We start from the raw sequence: 20,751 nt of genomic DNA on the forward strand, positions 1-20,751 counted from the left end.
TGCTGTTATAGCTGTTTCTGTTTAAAAGTAGTCAGATTCTAGTTTTCCCCCAGGAATTAACTTGTGTGCCCACGCTATACATGCATAGATCATGGGCCAGAAAAAGGATAAGAAAACCTCAGTAGACATAGAAACCATATTCACCAACAATTCACAAAAGAGCCCTTTCCAAAAAATGCAATACTGAATTGTTTTAAAATTATTCTTTTATTTCAAAAGTGGTACACAGATTTCTGCTTCCAGGAAAACAGAAAACAGAGTGGGCGTGCACTTCCCTACTTCTTCCACCAAGTAGAACTAAAATTCTTGGACATTACGTGCAAAAACAAGAAGATTCTGAAAGGAATAGAGAAGAGAAAAGACCAGCCAAGGACCTCAAAACCCGAGGCAGGACGAGGTGGTAACTCCACCTAAGATCACCTCTTAGGCCTTCTTCATGTATTCCAGACCTGGAAACGAAAAACCAATAATCCATAAACACCAATAGGCACAGAACCAAAAAGCTCCCCCAAAGCAGCCTCTCCAACTAAAGGACTGAGAGAAAGGCAGCTTAGGGGCACCTGGGGGGCTCAGTCGGTTCAGCAACCAGCTCTTGATTTCAGCCCAGGTCATGACCTCAGGGTCGTGAGATTGAGCCCAGCCTAGGGCTCTGCGCTCAGCAGAGAGATATGTCTATGCAGAGAGCTGGGAATCTTCATCTTTTCATCCCTGCAAGGCAGTTACCAATCCCCTCCTCTCCACAGTGTTAGGGAAGACCACACGGGGAATCCGGACATCTACCAACAGACGGTGGTCCCCTCACCACCACCTCCCTGCTCGAGTGATATCAGCGAAGGCCAAGTGGAGAGTCAGGACTTCTATAGCCCATCGGTAAGGAGGCCACCCTCAGCAACGTGTTCCAGCAAACCAATGAGGGCTTGAACTCCCATACCCGCCCAGCAGGTGCGAGCAACCCCTTCCTTAGGTAGCGGTGGGGAGCACATGGGGAATGTGGACTTTTAGGTCCCACCAGGCAGAAACAAAGCAGTACCCTTTCCCATTTTCTCCCCCCCACCACCACTGGAATGGTGTCAAAGGAAATCAGCTAAAACAAAATTTAAATAGGATCCACAAAATGTACAGATTTCAGGCAAAAATCATTTTTCATTTTAAGAACCAGAATAAAAAAAAAACTGAGTGAAAAAAGACAATAAACAGATGCCAACACCAAGATGACAAAGATAATAGAATTATAGGAAAAATTTAAAGAAGCCATCACAAAAATGCTTCAAAAATTATGAACATTCTTGAAATAAATGAAAAAATAGGAAATCTCAGCAAAAAAAAAAAAAAAACTTATGAAGTCACAGAAGAAGAATAAACAGAAGACAAAAAAATCAAATGAAAATTTTAAAACTGAAAAAAATATAAAAGCCAAAATAAAAAGCTCACTTGATGAGCTCAGCAGTAAAACAGAAGGGCCAGAGATGGGGAGAGTCCGAGGATTTTTAGACAGAATGATAGGATTTACCAAATCTGAATAGCAGAGTGGGAAAAGATGGAAGAAATGAAGTGTTGAGCCATAGGAGCCTATGACACTCTAACAAATGATCCAGCATTCAAGTCATCAAACTCTCAGGAGAAGACAAAGAGGGAAGGCTATAAAAGTAGTCAAAGAAGGAATGGCTGAAAACTCCCCAAATTTGTAAAGAAGCAAACTGACAGATGCAAGGAGCTGAATGAATCCCAAGCAAGATAAATAAATTTAAAAGAAAAAAAAATCTACAGCAAGACACATCATAATTAAACTACCAAAAACTAAAAGCAAAGAAAAAAATACTTGAAAGCAGCCCCCCCCCAAAAAAGACAGCTATAGAGTTAAAAAATAAATACAATAGATTTCTCATTAGAATCCATAAAAACTAGGAGAAGGGGCAATAAATTTTTCTAGTCTGAGAGAAAAAACAAATGATAAATCCAGAACCCCTAAATCTGGCACACACATGGGGAAAGTAGATCACTTATGCATTGCTTGTGGTAATATAAAATGGTACAGCCACTCTGTAAAACAGTTTGGCAGTTTCTTAAAAAACAGAACATGCAACTACCGTATGACCCAGCAATTACTCTCTTAGGTATTTATCCCAGAGAAAAACAAATTTATGCTCACACATTACGTATGTGAATGTTCGTAGCAGTTTTATTCATAATCCAACTAGAAACAACCCCACTGTCATTCTTCAACACATAAAGGGTTAAACAAACTGTGGTATGTCCCTGTCACAGACTACTACTACTCAGCAGTGATAAGGAACAAACTACTGATTCATGCAATAATCAGGGCGAATCTCTGGAGAACTAGGCTTTAGGGAAGAAAGCCAATCCCTAAAGGTGGCCCTCAATAGGGTTCCATTTATAATGTTCTGGAGATGGCAAAATTACAGAAATGGGGGGTAATAGTTCAGTGGTTGCCAGGGGATTGAGGAAGGGCTGGAAGTGGTGGGAAGTAGGTGAGGCCATGAAAGGGAACAACGGAAATGTTGTGTATCCCAACTGTGTCATGTCAGTATCTGCTTGTAATATTATAGTGTCATTTTGCAAAATGTTACCATTGGTAAAAACAAGGTAAAGGGCACACAGGGCCTCTCTACCTCTTGAAAGCATGTGAATCGATAGGTCTCTCAAAAAGTTTGATTTTTTGAAAAAGGAAAAAAAGGGGTACATCCTCCTCATGGGAAATTTCAAAATGCAGATTAGGAAGATCTAAATTGGTTATTATATTCTAGTAGACACAGTATTCATTTATTGATCACTTTATTGTTCACTGTATTGATCACTTTTAATCACAGCAAAAAAAATATTGATTGATCACTTCTAATCACATCAAAAAAATATATAGTTCATTAAATTCTCCCCTATACCCTTGTCTGAGTGCGTGGGAAGCTTTAAAGAATGACACAGGCCTCTAGAGCTCATGGATGGCTCCCTCTGGGCCAATCCTTGATCATCGTGGTTGATTTCTTTTTGAGTACAAACTTGGAATAACTCATTTTAATGGCTATCTCTGATATTGTGTGCACAGAATTTTGAGGTCATCCGTGCAACCAAATAAGAATAGGGTGATTCATTAGCAATGTCCATCATGGCGTAGGTCTCAGGAGTGGTGGTTTACCGGCCACAGATTTATCCTCTCTGTTGGCCAGAAGAAGTTTTTTTGTTTGGTTGGTTGTTTTTAAAAACAACCTTACACACTTCATGAGACAATTGTTAATAAAATCCTCTGTGCAATGGTTCTAATGGTTCTTAGAAAACCATTCTTCTGTGACATCTAAGTATTTTGTTTTCACATATAGTAACAATTTTATACAGTTTTCATTTTCTAGTCACTCTGCACATGGGAATAACTCCTACAGAAATCCACTGATCCAATATAACACCATTATGGCACTAAAAAACAGGTAAGAAATGAAGAGTAAACAGGACTGAGAAACTGGCAGAAGACTTAAGACAATGATGGTTTAAAAAAATGAAAGATATGAAAACAATCAGATGAACAGTAATGACAGAAAAAGGAAATGATCGAGCATCAGAAGAGTTGGTATCCCTAAAATGGTTGTACAGATAAAAGTATTAAAGTAGTGTAGAAGATTGTTCTAGAAAAATCAAATCTGCAGATCAGAAAGGAACACAGTCTTTTGGGGAAAATTGTAATGGAATGACTGACATATGGACATAGACTTCGAGTATGAAGGAAAAGGTTTTCAGACTGGCCAGCAAAGGAAGTCACCGAAGAAAGTAAAAGCCTGGGGCGCCTGGGTGGCTCAGTCGGTTAAAGCCTCTGCCTTCAGTTCAGGTCATGATTTCAGGGTCCTGGGATTGAGCCCCACATCGGACTCTCTGCTCAGCAGGGAGCCTGCTTCCCCGTCTCTCTCTGCCTGCCTCTCTGCCTACCTGTGATCTCTGTCAAATAAATAAATAAAATATTTTAAAATATATATTTTTTTAAAAAAAGTAAAAGCTCATGTTGGTATGAGTGGCAGGGGTTTGGGGAAATCAAACTGGTTTCCAGTTTCTCCACAGCATTGTACCAAAAACATTGTTTCATGTGAGGTCTATGAAATTTTAAGAGAAAGAAACCACGACCTAAGATTTTTCATACTCACTTAACCTGTCCTTGGGGAAAAAAACTTAAGAACGCTTATTTCTGCAGCTTGCATAGCAATGAATACTACTGTACAAAATTGAAAAACGAAGTTTTAAAGGTAAAAGTTTCCAGCTTTCTGGTGTCTAACTCCAGGAAAGTCTTTCAGGGAATCAAATACTTTGTGGTAGAAAGTTTATGAATATTTCACCTTTAGGTATCTTTGTTTTGCTAAGATACTTTAATTTTTTAATTTTAGTTACTTCTTAAATAGCTCCTATTGTATGTTTTTCCTTAAGTTGTATATCAGTTCTTACATCTGTATACAGATAAAAAGTAAAGATGTCTGTAAAGATGGTCACCATTTATTGTTCATACGGTAGTTTTTTTCTTTCACAAATATTTATTGAATGCCTACCATGTGCACAGCAGTAATCAAAACCCTTAACAGCCCTTGATATCAGATATTCCATTCTAGTGGATTGTATTTAAATACAAGGATCAAAATATCTCTAAATCTCGGGCAATTACATGTAATGAATGAATGAAGGTATTTAATTTTTTTATTTTATTTTTTCAGTGTTCCCAAGACTCATTGTTTATGTACCACACCCAGCGCTCCATGCAATACATCCCATCCATAATACCCAGCACCAGGCTCACCCAGCCCCCCACCCCACTCCCCTCTACCCCAACGTTCACAGCAGCAATGGCCACAATCGCCAAATTGTGGAAAGAGCCAAGATGCCCTTTAATAGTGGTAGTTTCTGGCTGAATGGTAGGGATTTTTTTTTTCTTGGTGGTATACATTTTTGCCTAGCTAAATTTTTTTCATTAAGTTTTTGATTTTAACTCCATTACCTTGAGTCCTTATAATGAACAGGTGTCACAGTTATAAAACAAGTCATAATTAAGTCTATTAAGAGGTAGAGAAATAGATCAAAAATTTTAAAAGACCCATCAACAAGGGAATTTTGTATCTTAAAGAGTAATTTCAAAACAAACTCCCAGTGGCCTTGTAAAACAGAGCAGCGATGATGGGTAACAAGTGTGGCCAGGAGACCATATCATACGGATCACACTCTTCTAAGTGAAGATCTGCCTGCTTTAATGGCTAATGAAGAAACACGAGCTTTCAAAGCTTTCTTGCAAAAACACTGAACTAGAAAGATTAAAAACATAGTACGTTTATTTCAACTGTTCCTTTTCATAATTCATTGAATCTTATCACAAGTCAATATCTTCATTCTATTACCTTACTGAATACATTCATTAGTGTTACATAAAACTTCACATAGAATTAAGGAAGAATTAAAAGTACAGCTAAGAACATAACCATGATCTGTGTGAGATCATTTACAGGTACAGCACCCTGTCCCTGATGGGATTACTTTTTCTGTTTCATGGGTCTCTCAAACTCAGATACCCTTTTGTTTTAGAGAAAATAAAGCAGCTCCTCTGAGCTCTGTCCCACCGAGTGCCCAGCCACCACGTTATCGGTTCATGTTGACCCAGTGGTACCTGTCCACCCGGGGGAGAGCAGCAGGCCTCTGACTCTTGGGATTTTTATGCAATGCAGGGTAAGTGTTCCCCAGGAGGCCCAGGCGGCCATCCACCACATTCTTTTTGCGGGAGACATGGAACCAAGATTGAAAGGGTTGTTTCAAGTTTTCAACCTGGGGGGAAAAAAAAAAAAAAAAGGTGAAAAAGAAGGTCATCTCTGAAGTAATAGGCTAGACCCAAGTACTAAACACAAACCCATAACTCAGAAGCTAAGTCTTTAGAAAGTACAGTGAGTACAAATGAATAGAAATCAGAGCAGCTGATGATCGTTGGAAAATGGTCTAGCATGAGCGGTGGTAATAAAGTCATGTCATACCTTTTAACAAAATTAAGTCTTTAATCCCACTAAAATACTTAAAAACGGATCTTCAAGTTTGTGTATATTCTTGGGATCTCTTCTACCCCACCTGTCCCCTCACCTACTTAACCCAAAACTGTCTAATCATAACCTCTAGGGCTGAGGTCTAGAAATATCCATTTTCAACATCCCAAATGACCAATACAGATGTTTTGCAGAGTGCACTCTGAAAAGACATTCTCCAATTGTATAGCTGGCTGTAGATCTGATCCCTAGATGGAAGGAAGTCTTTCCAAGCAGAAGAACAAAATTAAGGGTATGTAGGTCATTACATGATTTTAACTTTTATATGTGTAGAAATATATAATAAACTGTAGAGTTTGGAAGCAAACTACAGAAAAAATACTTGCCAATAATATGAAAATGGGTTAAAATATTTCTAACCTTTGAAGAACCTATAATAATATATTAAGGCCTTAAATAGTAAATGGGTGAAGAACAAATTCATAAGACAGTAAGTACCCAAAACATTTGGGCACATGAATATTGGTTTTTTTAAGTTAATACTTAATAGTCTATAACTGATAGTGTCTTTAGCAAATTATGTCTTTTTAAATGAGAAAAACCAATTTTAGGGAAAATGATAAAACAGACCCTTTCACAAGGAGCTGCTCAGAGCACAAGTAAACAAAATCTCCTCGAGGGTATTTTGGCCATATTCAGAACAGTGGAAAACCCACATCCTCACATCCTATCATCCAGTAATTCCATGTCTGAGAATCAAGTCTCCAGAAATAAATTAAAATTCTGTCATCTCTACAAGTTATCACAACAACAAAGAAATAATCTAGACGTCTGCCAATAGTGGATTAAGTAAATTCCAAGAGAAAAAATAAGTATTAAAATGTTAAGTATTTAAATTGTCTTAACATGCATAAGGGGTTAATTTCAGAAAACATACAAGCAAGTATATACATACAATGTCAATAGAGGGTGTGTCTAGATCACGGTTTTTCAAATTGAGGGTTGCCACGATTTCTGGGTCAGGAAATTCATTTAGGTGGTTGAAATCGATTTAATTGAATAGCAACTATGGAGGGCATTATGCCAAGTAAGGATAACTATTGTTTCATGAAACATATCTCCCACACACAAATATGCAGATCTTTCTAGGAGTTGTGGTTAACACATATTTTATATTTTTTTAGAAAAACTGTTCTTGTGGTGGGATTACAGACCTTTGACCATTTCTTAATATTTCAAGTTTTCTACAAATGGTATGTAATTTTCTGTTGCCGAGAAAGCCCACTAATTTTCAGATTTAATCGTGAAGGAATTTGGATTAAAGGAAACTTGTGTCCATATACTACATAGAAAAACAGTATTCCATGAGATCGTGTAGCTACTGATCACTCAGCCAAGTAGTGGAACTACATATAGAAGAAAAAATTTTTCCAGAATGTTACTGCTGTGATTTTAATCTTTACGGTTTTTTCTGTTTTCCACTTTTACAGAGAACAAATTCTTTTCAGAATTAGAACAGAAAAAAAGACAAAGCACAGAGAAGAACTGAAACTCACTTTACCTGGTAAATGCTTTTTGGATTGCTCACTTTAGGAATGATCTGCGGTTTTTTGTTACAACTCTCTTCATCCGAGGAAAGGCCAGAGTTGTAGTCCAAAGCGGCCCTATTAACAGCGCAGCTGATCTGCTGGGAAAGCTCCCATTCCTCCCACCTGCCTTTAAAAGAAGCAATTGTAAATGGATGATTTTTCTCACCATACCTAAGCAGGAAAAGAAAATGAAGTATTCATTAGGGATTCACAATTTCACAAGGTTTTGTTTTTTTGGTTTTTTTTGTTTTTAATCTCTACTCTCTTGTATAGACCACTCACTAATCTGCAAAAAGTTATTTTTTAAAAAAAAATGGAAATAGTTTGACAGCAAAGCAAATTAAGAGACCTTGTGATCTTCAGCTACCACAGGGTTATAAAATTTTTTTAAGATTTTATTTATTTATTTGAAAGAGCGAGAGACATAAGTAGGAAGAGCAGCAGAGGGAGGGGGAGAAGCAGGCTCCCCACTGAGCAGGGAGCCCGATGCGGGGCTCAATCCCAGGACCTGGGATCATGACCTGAGCCGAAGGCAGTCACTTAGCCAACTGGACCACCCAGGTGCCCCACACAGGGTTATAATTAATGGGGGTTATTATTCTGCAAGGGCTCTCTTGGTGAATCTTTCAGAAAAAGACAAGAACTAGTTTCTTTCATTTCAGCTAAAGGACGGCACTGCAACTTCTCGCCCCCTTGATACTGCCTAGAATACTTTGTCGTTATAATCTACGGTTGGCAATGAAGTGCAGGGGTTCCACTCTGATTTCAAATACTGGGTCAAGTCTTTGTGCTTCTAGGCCACCCACTCCTAGCAGAAGTTCATGTGAATCAAGTTTGCATCGGAAACCTTAACCAGCCCGTGACCTTGGCCACTGCCGCAGGACTGTGAGGTACCATCTCTCACAAAGGTATACAGAGCTGACTATGCAACCCACGGTTTCCGGGGTGACAGGCACGCCCCCTCCCAGGAGATTACTCACCTACAGCACACTTCAAAGGGATCCACCCATAGGGTCATCTCCTTTGGAAGTCCCAGGTGAGAAAAGTCCACTTTACTTTCAGCACAAGCTCTTTCTAGAATGGGATCTTTATTCTGTGTATTATTTATCCTGATACACCTTTTAAAAGCAGAGAAAGCAAAGCAAAGATGTGGCGACAGGCGCCTTAGTAGAAGAATCATGTGATGGGCAAACGGCTTCAATACTCACAGCCCCCCACCAACCTGTGACCCCACCCCCACCCCCACCCCATCCCCACCCTCCCCTGCTGGGTGATTAGAACCATCGATTTTTGACACAACCACTCAGACTGTGAGTTACATCACTCAGTCACTCAATTAATGGGATGAACGTTCTCTGCAGCTCTTTCCTGGTGAACACAAGTTAGAGACTGTGTGGTCCACCTCACATAAGGGGGTTTGCCCTGTAAGTCTTCAACTGTATTTAAACTACATTGTGCTTGACGACGAACTGCCAGCCGCTGCATCTCTTTCCTTCAAGCCCACGTTCAAGTCGGTCTGAGCCCATAACATTTCTGTTGCTCAGACTCTGCCACCAGAATCCTCGCCAACGGGGATGGCTCGCTTGTGACGGACTTCCCTTTGCCATGGTCCACAGCGGCTCTCACCTGAAGGCTTGCCCTTTGGAAGGGAAGTCAGAGTGCCAGTGACTTTTGTAGGTTTCAAACAAGATCGTCATCAGCTTTTCTGCGAAGTCTCTTATTTGCTGTTTACTCAGCTTGTCGTGTTTTTTCACCAATCTTGTGACAAAGAAAACGGCTGTTGCAATTTCATCCCTCATGGTTCAAGAGAAAGGAGGAGGTCTGCAACCATCAAAAGGAAGCGAGGATAACGAAACAGAGACCGGGTCACACTGGTCATCAGCATGGAAGTTTATAGACCTTACGTTTAAAATCGAAATCGTTTGCTAATCCTTCATGAGCAAAATAAGCACATCAATACTAACAATTAACATATTTTGTTCCTCAGCTAGTCAGTTTTTAGTGTTTTCAAGAAAAAAAGATGGGCTTTTGAGAACTTTAATCCACTTAAGCAAAAAATGAAATATTACGCAACTTAAATTAAAAAAAAATAAAAAGCCCTGGTAAGGGACAGTAAGATATACTCAAGTACTGCTTTTTAGAAACATGTTTACAGAGAGTAAAACATTTCAGGATACAGTAGTTCTAAAATGTGACTCTCAGGTCACATGCTTTAAGTAAAAGTTTAACTTAATCAAACATACATTATACTTGCCAGAAAAAGTGCTTTAGCCCCAACTGAAAATGAGCCAGTGTTGGAAGACACTCTCCCCTACACGTGTCCTGTTATATTTAGGCTGAAGTTTATATAAGTCAAGGTCCCCGGAGCCTGTCAGGTGTTTAACCTTACACAGGTGTAGCCTGTTAGGGTACTTAAATAGCTTCGTCTAGGTCCCCATCGGATAGCTCCCTGGTATAAGTAGAGTGAGTCCTTTAAAATCTGAAAATCTTAAAAAAAAAAAAATTTCCACTTCGATTTGTCTCTTCTATTTTGCCATTAAAGTCTTGTCTCTTATGACGTAGATTGAGAATCAATCAAGCCTTCTCCTCCTACCATATCCTAATCGCCTATATTCCAGGAGTTTTGTCTCTAACGTTAACTGTCAACATATTAAAGAATTTTGTCTTGAATCATGTATAAAACTTATGGCAACTTTCTTTGAACAATTGTTGTGTTGACTACACATATTTTTTGCTAGAATGTTTATTTGCAAAATAAGTAGAAGGGAACTTGGAGTTTATCTATTCTCATTGGTTCTCAAAGTGTGGGTCACTGACCACCTCATTAGGATCCACTGGGCTGCTTGTTAAAAATGAAGATTCGTGGACCTTATCCCAGATCAACTGAATCGAGGCTTCTAACGGCCAAGCCTGCGAACTGGTAGTTCACGAGCTCTTCCAGGTGATTCTTATACCCACTAAAATTTAAGAACCACTGCACCTGGCATATAAGTCTTTAAACCCTCCATAAGCCGTGGTCAGGCTCTTCATCAGTGAGAAAGAATTCATCCTTTTAAAAGGAAGCCCATTTCATTTCTGAAAATCTTCCAGTCCCAAGCAGGGTTTCCTTGCCCTGAGGCATCAATCCCTCCTAATGGAAGCCTTGGTTCTTCCCTCTGGGAGTGTAGACTCGGCTGCATCTGAGGCCCCGGGCACGAAGATGCTTCAAATACCAGCGCGTCAGCCTCTCCTGAGTCTTCTCTTTGGAGGCCGAAACTCCGCTTTTAACAGTTCTTCCCGTAGATGCGTTCCTCCCGCTTCACCGTGCTCGGCGCTGGCCTGCGTAGGAGTTTCAGGTATGTCGGTTGCTTACAGTGCGCAGCCCAGAACAACACCCAGTGCCCCAGGTGTGCTCTGCCGTGGCAGGTCAGAGTGGGGCTGTCTCCTCCCTTGCGGCAAACACTGTATTTCTAGAACACAGCCTCGGGTGGCACCCACCTTGCTGGCAGTGCATCCAACCACTGCCCCGCACTCAACTTGCAAGTCATCTTTTTTACTCATGCTTTTAGTTTTCTATCTCTTTCTCTTCTTGCGCATCTTAAGGTTTAAGAATATGGACTTTAGGGGGCACCTGGGTGGCTCAGTTGTTAAGGGTCTGCCTTTTGCTTGGGGGCATGGTCCCAGGTCCTGGGATGGAGCCCCAGTCGGTCTTCTGGTTTAGTGGGAAGCCTGCTTCTCCCTCTCCTACTTACCCTGCTGGTGTTCCCTCTCTCATCTCTGTCAAATAAATCTTAAAATCTTAAAAAAAAATTATATATATATATATATATATATAATATAAATGTGTATATGTATATATACACATACATAAATACATATATGGGCTTTGGAGTTAGACCCAGGTGTGAATTGCAACTCTACGACTCACTTTCTATGTAGCCTGGAGCAACCTGCTCACCTCCTAAACTTTCCATTTCTGATCTGCGAAATGGGAAGCACAAGAAAGTGACCACCTCTCCTGCCGCACCCTCCCCCTCCTGCCGGGTTGTTAACAAGATTACAATCAATAACGCATGAACACATCTTGTCCAGAGAAAAGGGAATACAGCAGAACTGATAAAAAAAAAAAAAATCAGCTTAGAATCAAGTGTCATGGGATTGAATCCCAGTCCTCCGTTTACCAGAATTTAAGGAAGTTTCTCAGTCTCTCTCATCTTCAAAATCTCTTCTGTAAAAGGGGGGGGGGGTAAAAAGTGTACCTATAGCCTTGGAATCAGACTTCCAGAGCTGGAATGCTTTGGAGGGTTATGGGAATTAAATACAAAATGCCTAGAATAGTACCAAGTACTCTGTAAATTCTCTGTAAATGATAGATATTACTACTACTGCTGCTGCTGTCTTATGAGGCTCTTGTCCAGATTGAATTATGAAATTGTATGACGTATTTAGCAGAGTGCCTGGCATATCGTAAGTCCTCAAAAAATGCTAACCTTTCTTATAATAAAAAGTTTATATTTATCATCTTATTGTAAGTCTTTTCTAATGCTTTGTGGATTAAATGGGGGTATAAAGCAATTGCATACTGCAGTTTTACCTATCCTATTCCATTGTTTTAAATTTAGACCATCACTATAAGAAATCAAGATTTATTTGTGACCCAATTCTGTCATTCAATACATTCTCATTCTGTTTTGACTACCTCTTACCTGTAAATTTGGCAAGAATGTATCCTGCTCCAGTAATAAACAAGTTGAATAGAACAAAGATCAAGCAGAGGCACCTGGTGGCTCAGTCAGTTAAGTGCCTGTTTTCGATTCAGGTCATGATCCCGGGGTCCTGGAATTGAGCTCTGCATTGAGCTCCCTGCTCAGTACGGAGACCGCTACTCCTTCAACCTCGGCCCCTCTCCCCGTTCGTGCTTTCTCTCTCTCTCCCTGGAATAAATAAATAAAATCTTTAAGAAAAAGATCAAGCAAAGGGCTTTGACAAAATCCACATGACTCTAGAACACATTCCAATCTATTCTAGAGAGACCATCCTATCAGTATTACTCTTTTGAAATTTTACATATATAGAGAGAGAATGGACTAGAACAGAGCAATAAAAATATTGACTTTAATGTTGTTATGAACTAAGATTTTCAATGTAAGGAAATAAGGATAAAAGTGTAAAATCAAGGAAATTGGGTAAAAACCCTATAATGTTAAATCTGAAATGGTAGTATCAATATGAACTTGAGTTTTTTTCCCAAAAATCTGTATTTCGGTTCTGTCCACTGAAAGATCTAGAATCAATAGGCAATCGAAACACTCATTTTGTGGTCTCTAAATACCATTTCACTTTAAAAAATTCCTTGGAGAAATGGCTCATTCCAGTTCTAGTTCAGGTAATACATTAGATGAGCCTGGAATGTATTTTACCAGAAAGCAAGAAAGCTATGCAAAACAAGTGGGTCATGTCAAAAGATGTGAGCCTCCATGAAGAGCTCCCGTTGGCCAAAGAGAAGTCATTCTGAACAGTATAATAGGTACTGAGGTCCTTCAGCCAGTTCCCCTCCTCAGGGTCAACACCATCATCCCCCAGCTGCAGGGACCACCAGATGCTAACGGCTCAAAGGTGCATTTCTCATTGGGGCTCACTCTCGGGAACCACCTCACAAAAGATATCCTCCCATCGCCTGCGAGGGGCGGCCTGCCGTGCAGCCTTTGACTGGCCAATGTGGGGATACAAAAACCTGGCCCCCTACAGTTTTGAAGAGCCATCCCATCCCCGGAGCTCCCCATGAAATAGACTGAATCTTCAATTGCAAAGGTGTCATTGGTCCACCTGTCCCTCCGCCTAGTCCTGTCTCTTACTCCCTCGTAGGTATGTCTCTCAAGATTCCCTAGTGAACTTTCTGCATGCAGTTCCTGATCTCAGAATTCGTTTCTGAGGAACATAGTCCAAGACCGTTTGAACCAGGGATGTTTTATTTATTTATTTTTTTTTTTTTTTTTTTTTTTTTTTGACAGATCGCAAGTAGGCAGATTGGCAGGCAGAGAGAGAGGAAGGGAAGCAGGCTCCTGTTGAACAGAGGGCTCGATGCGGGGCTCGATCCTAGGACCCTGGGATCATTAGCCAAAGGCAGAGGCTTTAACCCACTGAGCCACCCAGGTGCCGCCTAGACCAGGGATATTTTAAGGAAAGAGTCTCTAAAATGGAATTTTGGAAGTGGCTTACTCACGGGCTGGCTGAAATAAAAGCTTCATTCCTAGTGGTAGTAGAATAAGGGTAGGCATGGCTCCTGGCAACCTGGGCTGGTATAACTTGAAACTTTCACCAGTTGATGGACGGAGATGAAATAGAGATACTGTTATTGGAAATACAGATAGGATTGTGCTGGCTACTGTCATATCTTTGGTCAGGAGGTATGAGAAATGATCATCTAGGGACTATGGAAATGGTGGCTGAGCACCTACCTGGGTGTCAAGTAATGGCATGACTTAATGAGGCTAGCTCAGTCCAGTGTATTAAGTATTGAGTCTCTAGATGCCCAAAACATGTAAAAATGAAATTAAGTTGTGACTAGGACCTTAATGACCTTCCACTTTCACAGTATCTTACTGATTTCAACTTTCCACGATACATTTCTTCTTCCTTTACTCCATTACAAGGGTTTCCAAACTGCTGTACTTTGGGGTCACCTGAATATTTTTTTTTAAGATTTTATTTATTTATGTGACAGAGACACAGCGAAAGAGGGAACACAAGCAGAAGGAGAGGAAGAAGCAGGCTTCCCATGGAGTAGGGAGCCCCATGCGGGGCTCGATCCCAGGACCCTAGGATCATGACCTGAGCCAAAGGCAGACACTTAACAACTGAGCCCCCAGGCACCCCTTAATATTTTTTAAAAATACTGATGCCAGACATGAGTCTACCACCAGACATTCTGACTGAAGGGGGATGGAGGGCATTCAGAGCATTGGGACTTTTAAAAGCTTCTTCAAGTGATTTTAATAAGCAGCAGAGATGGAAGAGTATGAAGAGAGAGAGCTCCTAGCCATTTAGGGGATTTCACGTTTATCTTACACTCTTGATTGCTTCGTAATGCTTTGAGCTTAGCAAAGATCGTTATCACAGATTTCATCATTTATCCTCATCTTTTCTAGCTTTTGCTGGGATAACTTTTGCAAAGGTTGTTTTGTTGTTGTTCTTATTTATGTTAGAAGTAAAAAATAATTGGAAATGAGGACAATTAATCATATATTGCTGAAATAAAATTTGGGAGCTAAAGACAACATACACATTAGCATATCCTCAAATTTTTCCTTTTTGAATGGTTAGTGTTTGCATCTATGATACTAGTGTGGTGTCCGGTGTTGAATAATTCTTTCATTCATTCACTTTCCCGGATGACATACTGTTACAGTGCATTTTGAGTTGGTGCAACACATTAGCTGATGAGGCTTTGAACCCTCCCTAGCAATATTTTTTGCAACAGGCCCAGGCAGGCCTTGGATGTTATGACTAGAACAATAGACCTCCTTAGAGGTCAGGAAAAAACAAATAGAAACTAAACTTCATGCAAGACTTCCTTCAGTTATTTGTTTGGGTGGTTTTAAACACCTTTGTTAAATCACCTCCTACGCATAATGACAACTAGAACTTCTGTTATAATTGAGTTCATTCCACCACTATTTCCTGATTGTCTGCTGCATGTGAGATGCTTTTAAGTGCCATGGGATTAAAACATTTTGTTTCAACTTTCAAGGGGTTTATAATCTAGAGAAGGAAACCAAATATGTATCCAAGTGACTATTTGGATGCAGAGTTTCGAGATATGGGATACTCAAAAATCACTCCAAGTTTCCAGCCTCAGTAACAAAGACAATAATGTTTCATTGAAATAACTGTGTTCGGCAGAAGACCTGGGAGAAAAAGAATAGTGGCTGGTTCAGATCCCATGTACAGAGGTTTAGATGGCAATTAAATGCTCATTGACAGGACATGAGAATTTAGCAGAAAGTCTAGCTGGGGCCAGCCTAAAACAACCTCATGTTTAAGTAGAATAGAAAGGGGATGCTGAGGGGCGCCTGGGTGGCTCAGTGGGTTAAAGCCTCTGCTTTCGGCTCAGGTCATGGTCCCAGGGTCCTGGGATCGAGCCCCACATCGGGCTCTCTTCTCAGCATGGAGCCTGCCTCCTTCCTTCCTTCTCTCTCTCTCTCTGCCTCCCTCTCTGCTTACTGGTGATCTCTGTCAAAGAAAGAAAGAGAATGCTGAAATGTGAAGACAAACCTCCTTCAGCTCAGGTCATGATCCTGGAGTCCCAGGATGGAGCCCCACATCTGGCTTCCTGTCCAGCTGGGAGTCTGCTCCCTCCTCCCCCCCCCCCCCGCTCCTTCTCTCTCTCTATCTCATTAGCTCACTCACTCACCCTCTCTCTCTCTCAAAGAAATCTGAAGACAAAAAAAAAAAAAAAAAGACCTATTTCTACCAGCATTTCTAAATAATGTCTAAAATTCCCATTAGAAGGCATTTAGTCCCCTGATTAGATGTTGTCTTTTCAGGATTTCCTTCTGAAAATGCCAAATGAGTTATCCTTAATAGAACAAAAGAATCCTGTTCAGTCTAGAGATGTTTGGAAAAGAGGAGGAAGCCTGAGGGAGGCACCAGAGAAACAGGTGGAAACATGAGGATTTTGGCCATTTAGAATGAGGATGAAGAGTAGAATGGCGAGGCAGCACATCAAAGATCTATTTTGAGGGAGGCAGACCATAAGAGACTTTTAACTCTAGGAAACAAACTGAGGGCTGCTGGCACAGAGGTTGGGGGGGTGGGATAACTGGGTGATGGGCATGAAGGGGGCACGTGATGTGAGGAGCACTGGGCGTTACAGGTCACTGACAAATCACTGAACTCTACCTCTGAAACTAGTAATACATTCTGTTAACTAAATTGAATTTAAATAAAAAATGCAATGTGGGTAAATAAAATCTCTTTTAAAAAGACCTATTTTACCTTCTTATTAAACCTGTAACAGAGAATCAAATGGCAGAAAACACGAAAAGGACCAAAATGATCCTGTACAAGTTAACAGTTTCCCAAATTACATTTCTTCCTTGAACATGAGGGACTTCAGCTCCATCACTAAGGCACCTTCAAGCCCCAGGGCTCATCAGTAGTGGAATAATGGTAAACCTTGAAAATCTGCCTCTCCGTTTGTCTCCTTGATCTTAGCTAAACGTCAGCATAAAATTGAAAATCCTTATTCATTTAATAATTTTTAAAAATTTAAAAATATACATTGAACATTACATTCATGGGATTTTTTACATGTATTAGAGATTATTATTTTTTTTAGAAGATGATCTTCTCAAGCAGGATCCAACACAAACAGTGCATCTTGGAGTAATGTATTTTATAATGTTCCCTCTGAGTTGGACTTCACAGGACAGCTTTTTGCTCAATTGTCTTTTTTTTTTTTTTTTTATGATTCTTCCCACTATAACATCTGATGCTCAGTAAACATTCACTGAATAAATCAATTAAGTGGTGGCTACTATTTCTTTTGATGCTCCATTTTTTGTCTTTCATCTCAGAGGTAGAGTTCAATGGGTCATCAGTGTCCTGTAACATCCAATGCTCATTTTATCACGTGCCTCCTTGGCACTCTTCACCCGGTTACTGTATCCCCGCCAGGAACCCTCAGTGTATTTCCTATGATTAAGAGCCTCTTATGGTTTGTGTCCCTCTCTGATTTCATCTGGTTTTATTTTTCCTTCCCTTCCCCTATGTTTATCTGTTTTGTTTCTTAAATTCCACATATGAGTGAGATCGTATGATAATTGACTGTCTTATTTCATTTAGCAAAATACCCTTAAGTTCCCTCCACGTCATGGCAAATAGTAAGATTTCTTTTTTTTTTTTTTTTAAGATTTTATTTCTTTGACAGAGAGAGACACAGCAAGAGAGGGAACACAAGCAGGGGGAGTGGAGAGAGAGCGAGAGAAGCATGCTTCCCGCTGAGCAGGAAGCCAATGGGGGACTTGATCCCAGGACCCTGGGATCATGACATGACCCAGAGGCAGATGCTTAACTACTGAGCTACCTAGGTGCCCTGGTAAGATTTCATTCTTGATGGCTGAGTAATATTCCACAATTATATACAACACATCTTCTTTATCCATTCACCTGTTGATGGACATCTGGGCCCTTTCCACAGTTTGGCTATTGTGGACATTTATGCTATAAACATTGGGGTGTAGGTGTCCCTTTGAATCACTGTTTATATCCTTTGTATAAATACCTCATAGTGCAAATGCTGGGTCGTAGGGTACCTCTATTTTTAACTTTTTGAGGAATCTCCATACTGTTTTCCAGAGTTGCTGTAGCAGCTTGCATTCCCACCAACAGTGTAAGACTCTCCCTTGCATATACATTCACTGGATTTTTGAAGTGATAGCTGGTCTTACCATCAGACCTATTTGATTTCCTTAGCGTCCCTTTCTTAAGTTTCAAATTACATCCATATACAAAAGCCTATAGTTGTTAATGAGGAAAAAATATACAGATGTTGTAGCGAAAATCCCACTTCTGACAGAAAGTACATTTTTTTTAAAGATTTTATTTATTCATTTGACAGACAGAGATCACAAGTAGGCAGAGAGGCAGGCAGAGAGAGAGGAGGAAGCAGACTCTCTGCTGAGCAGAGAGCCCGATGCGGGGCTCGATCCCAGGACCCTGGGATCATGACCTGAGCCGAAAGCAGAGGCTTTAACCCACTGAGCCACCCAGGTGCCCCGAAAGTACATTTTTTAAATAACTGCAAGAAATCACCATTTTATAAAGCGATGAACTATTCTACAAAGAACTCTTCAGTCCCGTTATGTTCAAATCACATATTAAGGAAGTTACACTCATTGCTGATACAAAATTGCATATGCTAAAATGTTACCTGAATAAATTCTACAGGTATGCAATGTTAATTTGAACCCAAAAGAAATTAAGTTTTGAGCTGCCTAACCTATTAAGCGAAACATTTACTGATAAACTAAATGAATCAAACTATAGATGCTTCTTTTTCATAAAATTACCATGCAAGTGTATTTACCACAAGCCTTTTCCCTACTTCATGTGTATTTTCTATGTGCATTATTGAGCAATCATAATGTAAGTGGCATTGTGCTACAAGGACCAAAACTAATATAGTCAGTGTAGTCAAACATACATGAAACGCATTAAGTTGGAAACCAAGACAGTCCACTGCAAACAACTCAGGATGTAAGACAATGTATACACAGTGCTCTGTACTAATATAATAAATGTATGTTACATACACCAGGACTCTACTATCACAAAATGCTAATTTCAAAAATGCAATTAGAGCACTGGAGAATACTATTCTCTTACTAATGCATGGTGCTAATTGCAGAGTGACTATATAAAGTGCAGAAGGAGTTAGAGAAGGAAAAGCTCACGATGAGGCTCCAGGCTCCAAGGAAGATTGTACCCAGGAAGAAGGAATGAAGCTTGAGATTTAAATGAGCTACAGATGAGCTAAGAGGGAAAGACAGTATGAACTTGATAAAATGTTTGAACTTAATGAAATCCTTGGTATGTGCTCTATGGATATAGAGGAAATAAAGATAACAATTCAGGGGTGCCTGGGTGGCTCAGTGGGTTAAGCCTCTGCCTTTGGCTCAGGTCATGATCCCAGGGTCCTAGGATGGAGCCCCACATTTGGCTCTCTGCTCAGCAGGGAGCCTGCTTCCCCCTCTCTCTCTGCCTGCCTCTCTGCCTACCTGTGATCTGTCTGTCAAATAAATAAATAAAATCTTAAAAAAAAAAAAAGGTAACAAATCAGAATTATGTGATACTTTTTAGAGGTATATAATTCTTTAAAACTAAAGAATATAAACCCCACCTAGAAAAAAGGCTTAAGTGCCAAATGGGGAGAATAGAAATAAAAACAAGAATAAGTAGACTTAAAGGAATGGCATAAAGTATTTTCATGCTGATGAATGTATTAACAAGATAATCGGTCAGTTTCCTGGTTTGGGCTTCATATACTTACAGAACACATTCTAGAGTTCTTTTTTTTTTTTTTTTAACATTTTATTTATTTGAGAGAGAATGAGTGAGAGAGAGCATGAGAGGAGAAAGTCAGAGGGAGAAGCCGACTCCTCAAGGAGCTGAGAGCCCTATGTGGGACTCGATCACGGAAGTCCGGGATCATGACCTGAGCCAAAGGCAGTCAACCAACTGAGCCTCCCAGGTGCCCTCTAGAGCTCGTAAGAACAGACTTTCTTCAACTGTGTACTCTGATGACCTGAAATTACCTCTAAAAACCTGAAAAATCTACATGAGGCTTTTTGGAGAGGGGACAGGGGCTAACCAGTGGTGGGAAGCAACCAGGAAAGTTCATCTGTTTCCTAATAGTCCAGAGAAGTACATGGACCCCTCACTGCCTCCGTGGATAAAGCCCTGAGACGAACATTCTGGAAGAGCAGGTGCAGTCATCTGCTGTCCACTGATCATGATGGGTGGTGGCCTCATGATGTGGTGGTGGCCAGGCAGCTGTTTCCCTTGAATTCACATGTGTATACAACCCCGTTTATAACAGCTTGGCTTCGCTGGGAGTCCTCTCTCCTACTTCTAGTGGGCTCAAGACCTATTTCTTATCCCACCCCTTACAGAGTACATGGATACAATCAAAGCTGGTCCTGAGCCTTCCGCTTTCCTCACTCTGTATTCAAGAACCCGACCCCCACCCCTCTACTGGTCCCCCATTCTGTCCCGGGTAGACCAAGCAGATATCAGATGTTCATTCATCCTCAGACTTCAACAGTTGCCACTTTAGGAAAGGACTAAATCTCTCCTTTCAAGGATTGCAGCCCCCAACATCCAACTCCACCAATGTCCTTTGATCACCTAAACTAAACATGCCTGAACGTAAATAATTAGCCTCTGACTAGGTTTGCCCCCCAGGGTCTTGGTTTGTCGTTGGAACCTGGAGGTTCATCTTGTTGTCTCTTTGCTTTAATCAGTCACCAGGTCCTATGCCATTTCCTTCCCAAAGTCTCTCCTGTTCATACCATTTCTCTACATCACTTCATACCTAGGTCCTTAAAATAATTGCTCAAATGGACACTTAGTCTCCCCCCTCTCCCTCTTCTAACCCATGCCTCTTTATTAATCTC

At 40.4% G+C, this 20,751-nt stretch overlaps 1 protein-coding gene across 1 annotated transcript; it reads right to left on the minus strand.

Annotated features, from left to right (window-relative positions):
- Window positions 1–5,526: 5,526 nt before the first annotated feature.
- BTG4 (BTG anti-proliferation factor 4) lies at window positions 5,527–9,412 on the minus strand. The gene is made up of 4 exons (XM_004749786.3): window positions 9,221–9,412; window positions 8,575–8,712; window positions 7,567–7,765; window positions 5,527–5,796 (listed from the first exon to the last, which is right to left on the minus strand). Exons 1-4 carry the CDS (start codon window positions 9,391–9,393, stop codon window positions 5,614–5,616), a joined length of 693 nt encoding a protein of 230 aa, XP_004749843.1. The 5' UTR covers window positions 9,394–9,412; the 3' UTR covers window positions 5,527–5,613.
- Window positions 9,413–20,751: the final 11,339 nt, after the last annotated feature.

Source organism: Mustela putorius, unplaced genomic scaffold (assembly GCF_011764305.1).
Source record: "Mustela putorius furo isolate JIRA1106 unplaced genomic scaffold, ASM1176430v1.1 tig00000198_pilon_pilon_pilon, whole genome shotgun sequence".
Taxonomy (NCBI): domain Eukaryota; kingdom Metazoa; phylum Chordata; class Mammalia; order Carnivora; family Mustelidae; genus Mustela; species Mustela putorius.